Source organism: Notolepis coatsorum (assembly GCF_963971535.1).
Source record: "Notolepis coatsorum genome assembly, chromosome: 3".
In the NCBI taxonomy this organism is placed as follows: domain Eukaryota; kingdom Metazoa; phylum Chordata; class Actinopteri; order Aulopiformes; family Paralepididae; genus Notolepis; species Notolepis coatsorum.
This window is the reverse complement of record NC_140167.1, coordinates 123285853-123302613: the sequence shown is the minus strand read 5'-3', so window position 1 is coordinate 123302613 and position 16761 is coordinate 123285853. Positions and strand designations below refer to the sequence as shown.

The 16761-nt window shown below is 41.8% G+C and overlaps 1 protein-coding gene across 1 annotated transcript in view; it reads right to left on the bottom strand.

The window, feature by feature from the left end:
- The window catches only part of LOC311225989 (lactase/phlorizin hydrolase-like), a gene marked incomplete at both ends in the record, with an annotated part of 111722 nt that overhangs the window by 14832 nt on the left and 80129 nt on the right, over positions 1-16761 (bottom strand). The window contains one exon of the mRNA XM_084311371.1: positions 11325-11423. Within this exon, the coding sequence (XP_084167497.1) occupies positions 11325-11423 (99 nt within the window). The remainder of the gene's footprint in view (positions 1-11324; positions 11424-16761) is intronic.

The following is a 16761-nucleotide window of genomic DNA, read 5'->3' as shown; positions in this document are numbered from 1 at the left end:
AAAAAAAAAAAAAAAAAAATGTTTTATTTTTTTTAACTTCAATTTTTTTTCTGTTCGAAGCTTGTGCCATCGAAATAACGTGTATCCATTCAACTAGCTGCTGTACTGCTATGGTAGCTAGCCTAGCCGCAATGCTATGGCCGATCACATTCACATTAGCATGTAAGCTAACAACAAGAGCTTTACTGTAGGTTTAGGCCCTGTCCACACGAGAGTTTGGATTTAATATGACCGAAGTTTGAAAAAATAAAACTCCGTCCACACGGTGAACACAGGTGGACAACCGTGTATAACTGCGTACTCACGGCAGAGCTGGAACCCAGCAACCGATACATTTAGTACAATGTAATACAATGCCAAAGCAGTAGGCGGCGATGTTGTTCAGACATGAAGGCCATTTCAACCAATCAGAAAAGACTGAACGCTCACTAAACTTCCTGTTGGGTCGCGATCTGCCATTAATTAACTGAAGAAGAAGAAGTAAACTTCCTGTTTAGAAGCACAGCTGGACTGGATCATTTTGCCAACGGAACATATTATTTTCAGCAAAGAAAGAAACTGCAATAAACAAACGGATACATTCACTGTGTTCTGCCTCTCATTTTGTTGATGAAACAAAACCATCAGCAACACAATTTACCACCAAGAGCGGATAGTTTCGTCTCACAAAATACCGCCGGTGTTGTTAGCTACATGCTAAATTGAATGGCATTCTCCATGTATATAGTTAGCATCGAGGCTATTAACGTAGTAACGTTAACGCTAGTAGAAATGGATGAAAACTTTATTTAACAGATTGCAGAATGGGTACAATACGGCTCAATACACACAATTGTTAAGGGTATGCAGACTGTTGTAGTTTTGGACTGGGCTCCTTATAACAATAACTTGACAACACGTTGGTAGCCGCAGCTACTTGGGACAGCTCTGCTGTAAACACTGGAAATAACCGTGCGTGTTACACATGAATAAGCAATCTGAGGAGGACGGCAAATTATATTAATTATAGCGCGATATTGCAAGTGACTCCGAGAAATAGTTCTGATGTTTAGACTAATGGACGGAGTCGAGGTCCAGCCAGGGGAGAATTCGGCGACAAGACATCAGTCGATCACAACACTCTTCAACACAGACGATACGTTTCGAACAAAAGTTTGTTACAATCATTTTCATATAACGCTACTTGGGACTGCTGTAAACACTGGTGTAGTTGGCTCTGCTATGATCTCTCTACCCCGCGGTCTGCCGTGAACATGGGAAATAATTGCGACAGCTCTGCTGTAAACACTGGGAATAACCTCGGTTGCTATGCCCACACGCAACTGCAAAACCGCACAACTTCACCCTGGCCACCGGTTTCAAAAGACCGCGGTTGCAGTGTAGCAAATCCCCGGTTGTGTGTGTCCGAACAGTGCAACTGCGCACATACAATCACGGTTACATTAAACCCAGCGTTCGTGTGGACGGGGCCTTAGTCTCTCGCTTTTTGAGAGACATAAACTCTCTGCTCTTGGTGGTACATTGTGTTGATGACTCTGCACCCCCCCTTAACAACTGTTTGCATTGAGCCGTATTGTATTGTACCCATTCTGCAATGTTAAATAACGTTTATCCATTCAACTAGCTGCTGTACTGCTATGGTAGCTAGCCTAGTCGCAATGCTATGGTCGATCCCATTCACGTTAGCATATAAGCTAACAACAACAAGAGCATTGGGTCTCTCGCTTTTTGAGACATAAACTCTCTACTCTTGGTGGTACATTGTGTTGATGACTCTGCACCCCCCCCTTAACAACTGTTTGTATTGAGCCGTATTGTATTGTACCCATTCTGCAATGTTAAATAACGTTTATCCATTCAACTAGAGCTATACTGCTATGGTAGCTAGCCTAGCCGCAATGCTATGGTCGATCCCATTCACGTTAGCATGTAAGCTAACAACAACAGGTTTAGTCTCTCGCTTTTCGCTGGAAAATTAACCAGCCCATACTCATGTTGATTGGTCCTTGTGCAAGACTAGAAAGCGGGGATCTTTGATTAAACACCTGCTATCAGAAGTTTTTACTTTGACTTTTTAGTACTTACATTTAAAAGTAGAAACTTTTAAACTTTTACTCAAGTGTGTTTTTAGCCAGATACTCTGACTTTTACTTGAGTATGATTTTGAGACGGTACCCATACTTTCACTTAAGTATAATTTCTGGGTACTTTTTACACCCCTGCCAAGGGGTTACTACTAGCTACGTGGTTTTAACCTTATTACACATTCACTTATTTTTTACTCTGACATAGTGTGCACTACATTGTTGACTATAATGAAATACCAATGTATTAAATCTCCTTAAATCCTTATGAACTGTCACCCAGTATGCATACAGACTAATGTTTCCCCCACAATGGATGTTGTCACTCCTATGTGAGTCCAATGTAACTATACGATAGTGTGCAAACAAAGCCATCCCCTTAAAATAAACCATGTCTTGAATGGTAGTGGTACAGTTATTCACCCATTCAAACCTGTATTTACTCTTTGAAATCCATTGAGTTTATCCTCATTTGCTATGTGGTAGGTTATTGTTTTCAGCTAACTTTCTCTCCAAATCTGAATAGCTTGCCATAATATAATGAACCACGCAGTCCACACAATTTGGAGAGTCAATAATAGCCAAACCTTTGATCCATACCTGAAAACCCATTGAGATGCATTCATGAATCATTAATGTAAGACTTGACAGCTTACCAAGAGGAATTATTACCATGAGTCTTAAAGGAACACGCCAACTTTTGGGGAAATTAGCTTATCTACCCTGGAGTTAGACAAGCAGATACATACCGTTTTCTTCTCTGTGCATGCATTAGGCTTAGGGAACAACCGCACCATTAGCCTAGCTTAGCGTCATTCACTGGAAGTAGGTGTGCCAGTGTAGCCTAGTTCCCAACAGTCACGAAATACACTCCAAAGTCTAACTCCAGGGTCCCAAAATGTTGACATGTTCCTTTAAGATTCTGACCATGCTTGAAGTACCGGTAAACACTTACATTGAAGATAGCTTTGTAAAACAAAAGTTGACAGTAATTGTGCCATACACATTTTTGATAATAAAAGTTGTCTAGCACACGTTTCACACCATTTTTGGTTTATCTTTACCAAAAGTGACAGTAAATATGGAGGGGACCGTTTTCCATCGCTAAAATTTCAAACAAACTGAGGGGAATGATTTGATACCTTTAAGCACTTGGTTGATGTAGTTGTTGTAGTAGTGGCTCCTGTGTTCATCATTGAGATCTATAGGCCCTCTCTCTGAGACCCCGTTCTCTGTGATGATAATGGGTGGGTTTCCATACTCTTCCTTAATGAACTTCAGAATCCGTCTGAACCCAAATGGAGACACCTTAAGCCAGGAGGAGCCTGAGTCAAGCCAGGTGCGATCAGCAATTGTTCCTGCACCCCTGTTGAAGATGTAATAAAAACATGTAATATGATGGCCTTACTAATTAAAGGGCACTTCACTGAAATACAATGATGTATTTTGCACATAATCTCACAATGAGATAAATACTTCTGCACACAAAAGACTTGGGTAACAGGTGTGTCAGAGAGAGGTCACTTGAGCAAAAGGAGAAGGTCCTGCACACTGACCTGATGTAAAGGGGGACCCTGATGTAAACAAGACGAAAGTCTTTCTCTGGTCTGCATCCCCTTAACAATTGTATGTATTGAGATGTACTGTACTGTACCCATTCTGCAATCTGTTAATAAACTTTTCAATCAATCAATCAATGACTTTATATATCATGTTCAGACAACAGCCTCAATCCCGTTTGAGGGATCAAAGGTTGTCTGAACATAATAAATACATTCAGTTCTATTTTGCAAGCTTAAAACAGTGTGCAGGACCTTCTACTTTCCCACATAATCTCACAAACTCTGAACAGTTTTATATTGAAATTCTTTATTCCGAATAATCTCTTGAGATGTAGAATCTCGTTTTCGATGGGCTCATAACACAATACAATGTATGTACATTGGAGGAAAAAAACATTGGACATCGAAACAGTCTACAACAACAAAATCAACTGAGAAATGACATTACAAAATAAGTAAACCAACATACAAGATCACAAAATTAACCTTCCAGAAGCTTTGTGGTCCGGTCTTGAACTTTCCATAAATGTGTCTCCATAAATCCATTTAGTTAGATCCAGCACTGAATGTATCTTTTTTTTATCCACTTTTTCTCCTTATTTTCAATTTTTCTCCCATCCCAATTTCGTGTATCCAATTCTCCCCTCCCCTGTCTTGAACGTTGCTTGACTATGCCCCCCACTGGTCGGTTGTAGAGAGGATGGAAGCCTTGCATCACGTGTTCCCTCCAGCACACGAGGAGGCAGCCTGTCACATCTTTTCGCCTGCCAGCGCGGACTCTCATTGGCGAGGTGTAACGCATGGAAGGCTCACACTACCCTCGCCACTTCCTGTCTCTGCTGTGCAGACGTCTCCCAACCGACCTGTAGGGGTCGCTGTCCACAACGTCCAATCCCCACCCATCCAATTCCATCCGCTGACTCTGCCAAATGAGCCAGTACGACGGCCGGCCCAAGCCGAAGGCAATGCTGAGACTGGGATTCGATACCGGAGTCTCTTGCATTGGTGACGAGCGCAATCTCCGCTACGCCACCCAGCCGCCCTCAGCACTGAATGTATCCTTTTGATGACAACAACTATTAGCCGTTAGCTATTTCCTGGTTGATTCCGGACATGATGTCACACGAATGCCAGGCTGCTCAGCCAATAGACAATACATTTTATTAGTGTGACCGCGGCTTTTGTAAGGTGCACGTAAAGGGCGCAACTTTTTTCTTAAATTTTTACAATCGAATGTGTTTTTCCAAATATAGAATATTCGTTGACAGCCCTACTTTCTACCCAAATAGAAGTTTGGTCAGAAAGCTCCCCTCTTTAGTTATCTTGGTTAAATTCTTCTGTTTTATTTTACGAGTAATTACCACCGCTTATTAGGAATGGGCGATATAACGATAACTATAATTATCGCGATATATTTTAATAATCGATATAAAAAAATGTGTGACCTGCAACAGGGCAGTTTAAGGGGCCTTTCTCACTCACCTATTGGGATCGAATCAGCGCTCCCGGGGACGGGGGGGGAGTGTTCTCACTCAGACGGACACACCCCTTTTGGGATCGAACCGGCGCTGATTCGTTTTACCCCCCGCTGAACCTGGGACAGTTGGATTAGGTGGTTTCGGATGCGGGCCAGTGGGAGCGGGGGGCGTGACACACACACAACGTCGTTACTGTAATGCTTTTCATGCTTGCTTGAATTATGGGCAGATAAAACCACACAGCAACAACTGGACAATACCCACAAAAACGATATTTATGGGCAATTTGAGAGTTCACAGCTCAGTGGATGAAAACATGAAGCCACGTTACAAACAGCACTTCCCTGGCTCGCATTAGGCCTGGCAATTTTGTTTGCCATGCTATGATACATTGGTTTCTTGTTCAATGCATTTATTTCTATTAGACCAGTGGTGCCCAACCAGTCGGCCGTGGTCGACCAGTAGATCAATGACATGGAATATAATTGCCACGAGCGATGAGATAATGTGCTGAACAGGCTAAGCTAACTAGCGTTAGCCGTTAGCTTAGCGTTTGCCACAATGCTATACTGTTATACTGGCATATTGCATTCACGTTAGCATGTAAGCTAACAAAATCAGCGCAGACGAGACTAAACTCAGCTTTTGGTGTTCAATTGTGTTGATGTTAGTTTTGTTTCATCAACAAATGAGAGGCAGAACACACAGTGAATGTATCCGTTTTGTTTATTGCACGTTCTTTGCTGAAAAATAAGTGCTACAGGCTATACTAGACTAGGCTAAGCTAACTAGCGTTAGCCGTTAGCTTAGCGTTAGCCCTGGGAAACGCTCAAAAGCGAACTCTACAACACCATCCATTCGTGATCAAATGGGGTGGGTTATATTGACAAGGCTTGACAACAGAGGTTCAAATATAACTTCATATTTATTGGTTATTTGTTCATTTTATATCAGCATCCAGTCTCCGCCGTCGTGTTAAGACATTTCCTGTTTACATTTTCGAACGTGACATCATCGCCTACGGCAAGCGTACACGCTCAAAAGGCAAACCGTAAACGGAACCCGGAGCGAACCAAGACGTGTGTACACAAACTAGAGGGGGGAGAGGGAGGGGGGAAGTTCGCATCAGATCTCGGAAAACGGGCTAGAATGGAATGGAAACGAGTAGGTGAGTGAGAAAGGCCCCTAAAACCAGAGACAGTGGACAGACTTGTCTTTCTTGCCTGCAACTTAAAGTAATGGCTTTGCTTGTCCAAATGACAATACTGACCAAATTGAGATTTATTTTTCTCTTGTCCATTTATTTAGTTTGCTTTCTAATTTAAAATACAGTTTGAAACAGTCTGTACAAAGTAGGCTATGTGTGCTAGCAGAGCTAGTCTCGTCACGAGTCACGGTGCACATGTGCGGTGGTTTGTCCACCAAAAAAGCGCCAAAAGATAGAAAAGAAACTAGCAGAGCCAGAACTGTTCAACTCCCCTGGAGCCACAGCCAGCAGAGAAGCCGGTTTACTTTCGCTTTCAAACCAGCTGCAGCCTGAGAACTGGAGTGTGAGGGGATGTAACACTAAAGATGGCGGCAACGACAAAGAATTGTTGCAAAATGAACATAAATCTGTTTAAAATCGATATCGAGTGATATGATATTGTTATCGATATCGATATCATTTTTGGCCATATTGCCCAGCCCTACCGCTTATCCTCAAGCATAATTTCTGATTCTTTTTTTGTGTTCTCTAATGTGTCAAACCAGCCCTCTTTTCTTGATCCTCAAATCACAACTGTTGCTTCCCTTGGACAAAGTTTGTGGAAGAGGGAACTGGTTGTATTAACTCAAACGCCACCCCGTTAATATCACTTCTCTATCTCTCTCTCTCTCTGCAGGTCTCCGAGCATAGGTGCTCCTCATCCTAGCAGACACTAGGGATTGCGTTTCACATCAGGGACAGTGAGTGGGCATAAGGGAAAATGGAGAGACTTGTTTGTGTGATGCGTGTTTGTAGATTCACTGGTGGAGGAAGAATCTGCCTCAAGCCTTTCAGTATTATGGTCAGTGATCATCAAACACTAGATGAAATTCCCCCAAAAAACAGAGCAGTGATCTCTAGCAAACGGCTGCATATGACCTGCCATCCAGTGATACTTGACATGACCCACTAGCCCGTCTGAAGATCCATCCAGTGGTACTTGACCCACTAGCCTGTCTGAAGATCCATCCAGTGATACTTGACCCACTAGCCCGTCTGAAGATCCATCCAGTGGTACTTGACCCACTAGCCCGTCTGAAGATCCATCCAGTGGTACTTGACCCACTAGCCCGTATGTAGATCCATCCAGTGGTACTTGACCCACTAGCCCGTCTGAAGATCCATCCAGTGGTACTTGACCCACTAGCCCGTCTGAAGATCCATCCAGTGATACTTGACCCACTAGCCCGTCTGAAGATCCATCCAGTGGTACTTGACCCACTAGCCCGTCTGAAGATCCATCCAGTGATACTTGACCCACTAGCCCGTCTGAAGATCCATCCAGTGGTACTTGACCCACTAGCCCGTCTGAAGATATCAAAGTGCTCAAAAACTGTTGTTGCGCAACAAAACCTCTTGCAGCTGTGCTGTTTTTTCTTCTCAGGGCAGCTGTGCTGTTTATTCCCCTCTTTGTTGTTTTTGAAGCATAGGATTTATTAGTGGTTCCATTTTTCTGTGTTTTTGTCATCTCTGTTGCAATTTTAGAGGGGTGCATCTCAAGTTTGCCTTGGACCTAAACTGGTGTTTACATTTTCAGCCATTCCAATAAGGTGAAGGCAGCCTAAAGCGTAGTGCAAAAAGAAAAGGTCAGACTGTTAAGGTTTGTTTAATTTTTGGTAGGAAGTGAACCACAGTTTAGTCTGTGCTTGTAGATAATCCAGTTCATATTATGAACTGGTAGGATAATGGACAAGGCACCACTCTTAGAGGAGGAGCAAAATAGGTACTGGAGTCGGCTTAGGCTGACAAACGGATTTCGGGTATGTTGAATTTCATGCAAAGCATACCTTGCAGGTGACATTTTCAGTTTGGACTACGTCATCTACTTTTAGTTGACGATTTTGGCTTCATAGCCAGATACTTTCTTTTAAATGTTCTTCCCCAAGTCTGTTGACGAGTATGGTAACTGGAAGTCTCTTGTGGAGCCTTTGTCCAAAGGAACAAAACAAAAAACAAAAACCTGGATAATGCTTGAATAAATGTAAATTGTGACCGTCGTATACTGTTTAAATATGAGTTTTTATTTTCTTCTATTTTTGTATTAGTTTTGAGTACATTGAAAATTACATTTTGTCACTATGGTCACTATTTCTGTTAGGAGTTTGAAAAGAATGAACGTGTTGCTGTTCATCAGCAGTTCCTCCGTCACCAGGAACTCCAACCCTAAAATAGCACTATTATACTCTACAGTTCAGTTTCGATTTGTTAATATAAAAGATATGTTCCTAAGCTGAATACCGGAGATGAGGCTAGTGATGATATCCATTGACTAATCCTCCATAGATTCCATATATGAACATTTTCTGAATAGTTCTGTTCCATAGATGGAAGTCTTGATGACATCACAAATTTAAGTCTGATTCCCAGGGAGACTGCTGGCTGTGTTTATAGACATTGATGTAACTGTCCCAATAACGGCACAATGTACATTCGATTAGAATTTTCCCTTAAGTGAGCTGTTGTTTCTGTGAAAATTCAAATGAGGCGCTTTAAAGGTTGCATATTATACTCGCTAATATAAGTCTCTGAGGCTCCCGAAACAAGTTTTTTGTGTGTGCTGAAAATACCACTCGATTATGCCTTCTATCAGCCACTATACCCCCACTGTTTCAGTCCTTTGTCTGGATGGGCTGTTATCCGATTTCTGTAGCCTTAAATGCAAATTAGCCATGTTTTTCCCACACCGCACTTAGCAACTGCTTCGACTTCCGGCTCCCACAATTCAGATCAAATCGTCAAACTAGGAGTTTCAGATCAAGATCCAGCTATTTCATATCCCATTTCCTGTGTAAAATGTTGTTGATGGAATTTTGTAAACTGTTTATGTGGAAAAAGTGTGTTTACAGGCCAGCCACCATCTTGAAAAACTGACATGCAAATCAGAGACCGTCCTCGCCATTTGATGTAGGACTGAGAGGCAAATCTGAATGAATCTGTACATCTAGAGGCAAAGTTTCTGAATATGGGCTGTGTGCAAAATATGCCTGGGTTGTTTTATTTAACCCGTTTGTGTTAGTCGGACCGTCAGAGACTCTAATGTGTGTGCACAAGCACTGAAAAAGTGAGCTTTTCATATGTGACCTTTTTAATGCTTGAAATAATTGAACTGTGGTTCATAACCGGTTTGATAATCTGTTGTGTTCCACTTACAGTGTCAATGAAGATCATAAATGTGTCCTTTTTGATGGGATGATGCATTGCCTTGAGAACTCCATAGTATGATGCCATCATTTGCATTCTACCGTACCTGCAGTGCCATGAGTGCCAACTGTCTCAAGTAATTTCAAATTTGTAGTAGCTTTTCATACTTTTTATACTATTGGTATCTATACTATTTTTGTGGTTCGTTTTTCAAATAAACTTTTCAACAAATATTACTTGTGAAGTGGTTTCTGGTTTGACACTTTTCGAGTCATTGGCATGCCATCGGTCCATCCTTAGTATTTGGCTACGTTACATCGTCACCACGGACATCTTAGTAGGCAAACGGGTGAATGTAATCAAACCGCATGTGATTAAAAGATAATTATCTATCTCATGACATTGTTAAATTTGGTAGGACTGGCATGACATGTCATACTATGAACAGGCCAGGGATGAAACTGGTGGTGGAAGCTCAAAAGTACATGTAATTGCTAATATTACTGAGCTTGCGCCATTCAGTTCGAACTGACAGCTGTGCTGCAAAAATGTCTCCAGAACCTGCGGTGTGGCCTCCCTAACTCAAATACCAAGAGGGGCACATTGCCCTGGAGATCGCTGTTTGACAGCATAAATAATTTGTGTTTTTTTCCTCCCCTATTGGATAAAACGGAATGTTGTCTACAAATGAAACGAATTACAGGTAAAGTAGCCCACTGATTTATTTGATCAGAGCTTGATATCCGATAACTGCACCACATATTACACATGAGAAAACACAAGCATAACTTTAAGTTAATTGGAATTGTTATATAACAGCAATTTAGAGAAAACAATCTGAAAAGAATCATGCAATGTGTGCCATTATTGAATCACTTGGCTTGTTTCTTGACAGTGAATTCAATCAATCTCCCACTAGTCTCTAGAGTGTATGACGGCTCCCCCAGATTTTAAGAGTATACGTCCATGTTGGGACTTTAGTCGAAGTGCATGGACTTATAATTTGCTCTCCATTGTTATGGTTTCTACCGATTTTCTGTTCTTTAGCTTATTTTTTGTTTTTAGGAAGCAATAAGACATAAAGACAGCCCCTAGGGTGGCTGCAATAAGTACCGCAAATAAGCTGTACAGTCCAGCCTCCGCATCATTGGGTGAGAGATCCATACCCAAGAAGCTCACAAAGTTATTCAAGGTAGGTGATGTGGTGGGCGCAGTAGTATGTGATGTGGTGGGCGCAGTAGTAGGTGATGTGGTGGGCACAGTAGTAGGTGATGTGGTGGGCGCAGTAGTAGGTGATGTGGTGGGCACAGTAGTTCCTGCAATAAGAAAAAGGATATAATTAACATTTGAATAGATGGTAGGTGTGAACTATGAGCTTTAACTTTGTATAGTATGTCAGTTTACAATCTCTGAATACAAGTGTTCACATGTAAGATGTCTCCCTGTTTTGTAAAATAGATTTTGAACATATTCTCTACAATAATGGAACCCTTGCAATGAAGAACCATATCACTTCGTTTTACAATTTTCTGGACAGTATGTATTTGCTGTTGTGAGGTCAATCTAAATCACTTGGAATGTGATGTATCACAAGAAAATAATTCAACCTCTACTGTCTTTAACTTTGAATGAACACCAACACACCTAACTTTCCAACCTTAGAAAACCATAACGTTTGAAAACATTGTTCCTCTGAAAGCTTCAAACAAGAGTTATACAGTTCTTAATCTTAGGTACTCGGCTGATAACGTGCATTTTGGATGTGGCCAAATGACAGCAGCCGTCTCCTATAAGCTGTGAGGCATCGTTATACCTTCAGGTTCAGGGTTCAGACACGGGTGGGGTCCTAATGCCGGGTCTGGGAAACCGTTGCAGGTGATGATGGTGGCGTAGCGGGCAGCAGAGTTCTTGGCTACACGGGGAAGGTTAGGGTCTGAGCGATTGACGTAGAAAAGGCCAAATCTCTCTGAAAACCCAGTGGCCCACTCTAGGTTGTCCATCAATGACCAACCCGTGTATCCAAAAACATTGACATCATCTAGTAAGTAAGCTGTGACAAGAAAACAAACAGCATCACCAATGTTACCTCACAAGTGATTAACATATGGTTACATTTAAATTGTTATTTGTAGGCTACTCATTGTTACTGTATACTCCTTGTATGTTGTAGTAAATTGCAATACAGGGACTGTATTTTGGTTTTAACAAGATCACAGAATATATGTTGTCCGTTATCTTAGCCTACTGTTGTTGCAAATTGTCTTTCACATTTGTTCCAGCATGTACTACTCTGTGTATATTCAAGTAGTTCAAGGACAACCTCATACACTCACCCATCTAACCTCACTCAACAGTGACCCCAGCAGGAAAACAGGGCTCAACCATATTTTCTGAGTTAACTGGTGCCATTATAACAGGTGGTTACTAGCTACTGGCAGTCACTTCGCACTGGGCGCTTGTCTTCTGACCAACCGCGAACCCTCCGCTCACTAGCACCACGTGAACACGACAGTGAACTGAAAATGGGGGACCCTGATGTAAACAAGACAAACGTCTTTCTCTGGTCTGCATCCCCTTAACAATTGTGTGTATTGAGCCGTACTGTATTGTACCCATTCTGCAATCTGTTAAATAAAGTTTTCATTCATTCATTCATTCATTCATTCATTCATTCATTCATTCATTCATTCATTCATTCAGTCTAATACCACAGTCTTAACTAATCCGCCACCTGAAAAGGATCCAACTCAGGAAGCAGATATTTATTTTAGGAGTGAGTTTATGCCAAGGGGTAGGGGTGTAAAGTACTTGAGTAATTGTACTTTGTAGGGCTGTCTTAAATACTTCGAAGCTTCAAAGCTTCGTTCGATGGCACAAGCTTCGAACATTTAAAAAAAAATCGAAGTTTAAAAAAAAAAAATATAAATAAAAGTTTAATTTTTTTTAACTTCAATTTTTTTTCTGTTCGAAGCTTGTGCCATCGAAATAACGTGTATCCATTCAACTAGCTGCTGTACTGCTATGGTAGCTAGCCTAGCCGCAATGCTATGGCCGATCACATTCACATTAGCATGTAAGCTAACAACAAGAGCTTTACTGTAGGTTTAGGCCCTGTCCACACGAGAGTTTGGATTTAATATGACCGAAGTTTGAAAAAATAAAACTCCGTCCACACGGTGAACACAGGTGGACAACCGTGTATAACTGCGTACTCACGGCAGAGCTGGAACCCAGCAACCGATACATTTAGTACAATGTAATACAATGCCAAAGCAGTAGGCGGCGATGTTGTTCAGACATGAAGGCCATTTCAACCAATCAGAAAAGACTGAACGCTCACTAAACTTCCTGTTGGGTCGCGATCTGCCATTAACTGAAGAAGAAGAAGTAAACTTCCTGTTTAGAAGCACAGCTGGACTGGATCATTTTGCCAACGGAACATATTATTTTCAGCAAAGAAAGAAACTGCAATAAACAAACGGATACATTCACTGTGTTCTGCCTCTCATTTTGTTGATGAAACAAAACCATCAGCAACACAATTTACCACCAAGAGCGGATAGTTTCGTCTCACAAAATACCGCCGGTGTTGTTAGCTACATGCTAAATTGAATGGCATTCTCCATGTATATAGTTAGCATCGAGGCTATTAACGTAGTAACGTTAACGCTAGTAGAAATGGATGAAAACTTTATTTAACAGATTGCAGAATGGGTACAATACGGCTCAATACACACAATTGTTAAGGGTATGCAGACTGTTGTAGTTTTGGACTGGGCTCCTTATAACAATAACTTGACAACACGTTGGTAGCCGCAGCTACTTGGGACAGCTCTGCTGTAAACACTGGAAATAACCGTGCGTGTTACACATGAATAAGCAATCTGAGGAGGACGGCAAATTATATTAATTATAGCGCGATATTGCAAGTGACTCCCAGAAATAGTTCTGATGTTTAGACTAATGGACGGAGTCGAGGTCCAGCCAGGGGAGAATTCGGCGACAAGACATCAGTCGATCACAACACTCTTCAACACAGACGATACGTTTCGAACAAAAGTTTGTTATAATCATTTTCATATAACGCTACTTGGGACTGCTGTAAACACTGGTGTAGTTGGCTCTGCTATGATCTCTCTACCCCGCGGTCTGCCGTGAACATGGGAAATAATTGCGACAGCTCTGCTGTAAACACTGGGAATAACCTCGGTTGCTATGCCCACACGCAACTGCAAAACCGCACAACTTCACCCTGGCCACCGGTTTCAAAAGACCGCGGTTGCAGTGTAGCAAATCCCCGGTTGTGTGTGGCCGAACAGTGCAACTGCGCACATACAATCACGGTTACATTAAACCCAGCATTCGTGTGGACGGGGCCTTAGTCTCTCGCTTTTTGAGAGACATAAACTCTCTGCTCTTGGTGGTACATTGTGTTGATGACTCTGCACCCCCCCTTAACAACTGTTTGCATTGAGCCGTATTGTATTGTACCCATTCTGCAATGTTAAATAACGTTTATCCATTCAACTAGCTGCTGTACTGCTATGGTAGCTAGCCTAGCCGCAATGCTATGGTCGATCCCATTCACGTTAGCATATAAGCTAACAACAACAAGAGCATTGGGTCTCTCGCTTTTTGAGACATAAACTCTCCACTCTTGGTGGTACATTGTGTTGATGACTCTGCACCCCCCCCTTAACAACTGTTTGTATTGAGCCGTATTGTATTGTACCCATTCTGCAATGTTAAATAACGTTTATCCATTCAACTAGAGCTATAATGCTATGGTAGCTAGCCTAGCCGCAATGCTATGGTCGATCCCATTCACGTTAGCATGTAAGCTAACAACAACAGGTTTAGTCTCTCGCTTTTCGCTTTTCATTTTTTATTTGTATTTTTTACTTCGATTTGTGTGTGTGTGAACAATCCACTTTATTTATAGAGCACATTTAAAAACAACAAAGTTTACCAAAGTGCTGTACAAGTCCCACAACATAAGATAAAAAAATAAATAAACAAAATAAAATCCTTTTTTTTTTTTTTTTTTTTTTTTTTTAATCGAAGCTTCGAATTAAAATCGAAGCTCGGCCCCGAAGCTTCGATTGCCAAAAAAAACTTCGAAGGGAATACTTTACTGTTTTGGGGATTTGTACTTTACTCGAGTATTATTAGGTTTGTATACTTTTACTCAATTACATTTCAGAGAGAAAAAAACATACTTTTTACTCCTTACATTTAAAATGCAGACCTACAAAGTACAAATCTTGCAGGTCCAACAATTGTAATTAGTATATTTGTTTCTCTGGCTGAACTAACGTTAATGTTATTAATCCTGCGGCCGCTCTTTATTTAAAAACAGCCAATCAAATCCCCATCAATGGAAAATTAACCAGCCCATACTCATGTTGATTGGTCCTTGTGCAAGACTAGAAAGCGGGGATCTTTGATTAAACACCTGCTATCAGAAGTTTTTACTTTGACTTTTTAGTACTTACATTTAAAAGTAGAAACTTTTAAACTTTTACTCAAGTGTGTTTTTAGCCAGATACTCTGACTTTTACTTGAGTATGATTTTGAGACGGTACCCATACTTTCACTTAAGTATAATTTCTGGGTACTTTTTACACCCCTGCCAAGGGGTTACTACTAGCTACGTGGTTTTAACCTTATTACACATTCACTTATTTTTTACTCTGACATAGTGTGCACTACATTGTTGACTATAATGAAATACCAATGTATTAAATCTCCTTAAATCCTTATGAACTGTCACCCAGTATGCATACAGACTAATGTTTCCCCCACAATGGATGTTGTCACTCCTATGTGAGTCCAATGTAACTATACGATAGTGTGCAAACAAAGCCCTCCCTTAAAATAAACCATGTCTTGAATGGTAGTGGTACAGTTATTCACCCATTCAAACCTGTATTTACTCTTTGAAATCCATTGAGTTTATCCTCATTTGCTATGTGGTAGGTTATTGTTTTCAGCTAACTTTCTCTCCAAATCTGAATAGCTTGCCATAATATAATGAACCACGCAGTCCACACAATTTGGAGAGTCAATAATAGCCAAACCTTTGATCCATACCTGAAAACCCATTGAGATGCATTCATGAATCATTAATGTAAGACTTGACAGCTTACCAAGAGGAATTATTACCATGAGTCTTAAAGGAACACGCCAACTTTTGGGGAAATTAGCTTATCTACCCTGGAGTTAGACAAGCAGATACATACCCTTTTCTTCTCTGTGCATGCATTAGGCTTAGGGAACAACCGCACCATTAGCCTAGCTTAGCGTCATTAACTGGAAGTAGGTGTGCCAGTGTAGCCTAGTTCCCAACAGTCACGAAATACACTACAGTCACGAAATACACTACCAAAATGAAAGTTTACCGAAATCAAAAACCCTGGGTAGACAAATCCGTCCGTGAAGCTCTGAGAGAGCGCACCAAAGCATACAACGACGGCCTAGAGGCAGGGAACATGAATGACCACAAGGTGGCGCGATACAACGTAAGGAGGACTGTGTCAGAGGCCAAACGACGCTACAGGGATAAAATTGAACTCCAGTTTGAACAAGCTGACTCTAGAGCTATGTGGCAGGGGCTCAAAACGATGACAGACTACAAAGGCGCCTCCCTCAAACTGAACAGTGACATCTCCTTAGCAAATGACCTCAATACCTTCTATGCGAGGTTTGATGCTGGTAATAACAACACCAGCTCACAAGCCTCGGCAATGGGGGGGGGGGGTCGGCTGCTGATGGAGGCGCAGTGTTCAGGGTAACAGAGCATGAGGTGAGGCGGACCTTTAAAAAAGTGAATATCAGGAAGGCAGCAGGTCCAGACGGCATCCCCGGCCGCGTCCTAAAAGTCTGTGCCGACCAACTGGCCCCAGTATTCACTGACATATTTAACCTGTCCTTAGAACAGGCTGTCATCCCCACCTGCCTGAAGAAGTCCACTATTATCCCTGTACCCAAAAAATCCAAGCCTGCTTGCCTCAACGACTACCGCCCTGTAGCTCTCACCTCCATAGCCATGAAGTGCTTCGAGAAGCTAGTAAAGGGCTACATCTGCTCCTCCCTCCCCATCAACATGGACCCCCTGCAATTTGCATACCGCCCCAACAGGTCCACGGAGGACGCCATATCCCATGTGCTGCACACAGCAGCATCACACCTGGACAAGAGGCAGGGGAACTATGTGAGAATGCTATTCATCGACTACAGCTCGGCATTCA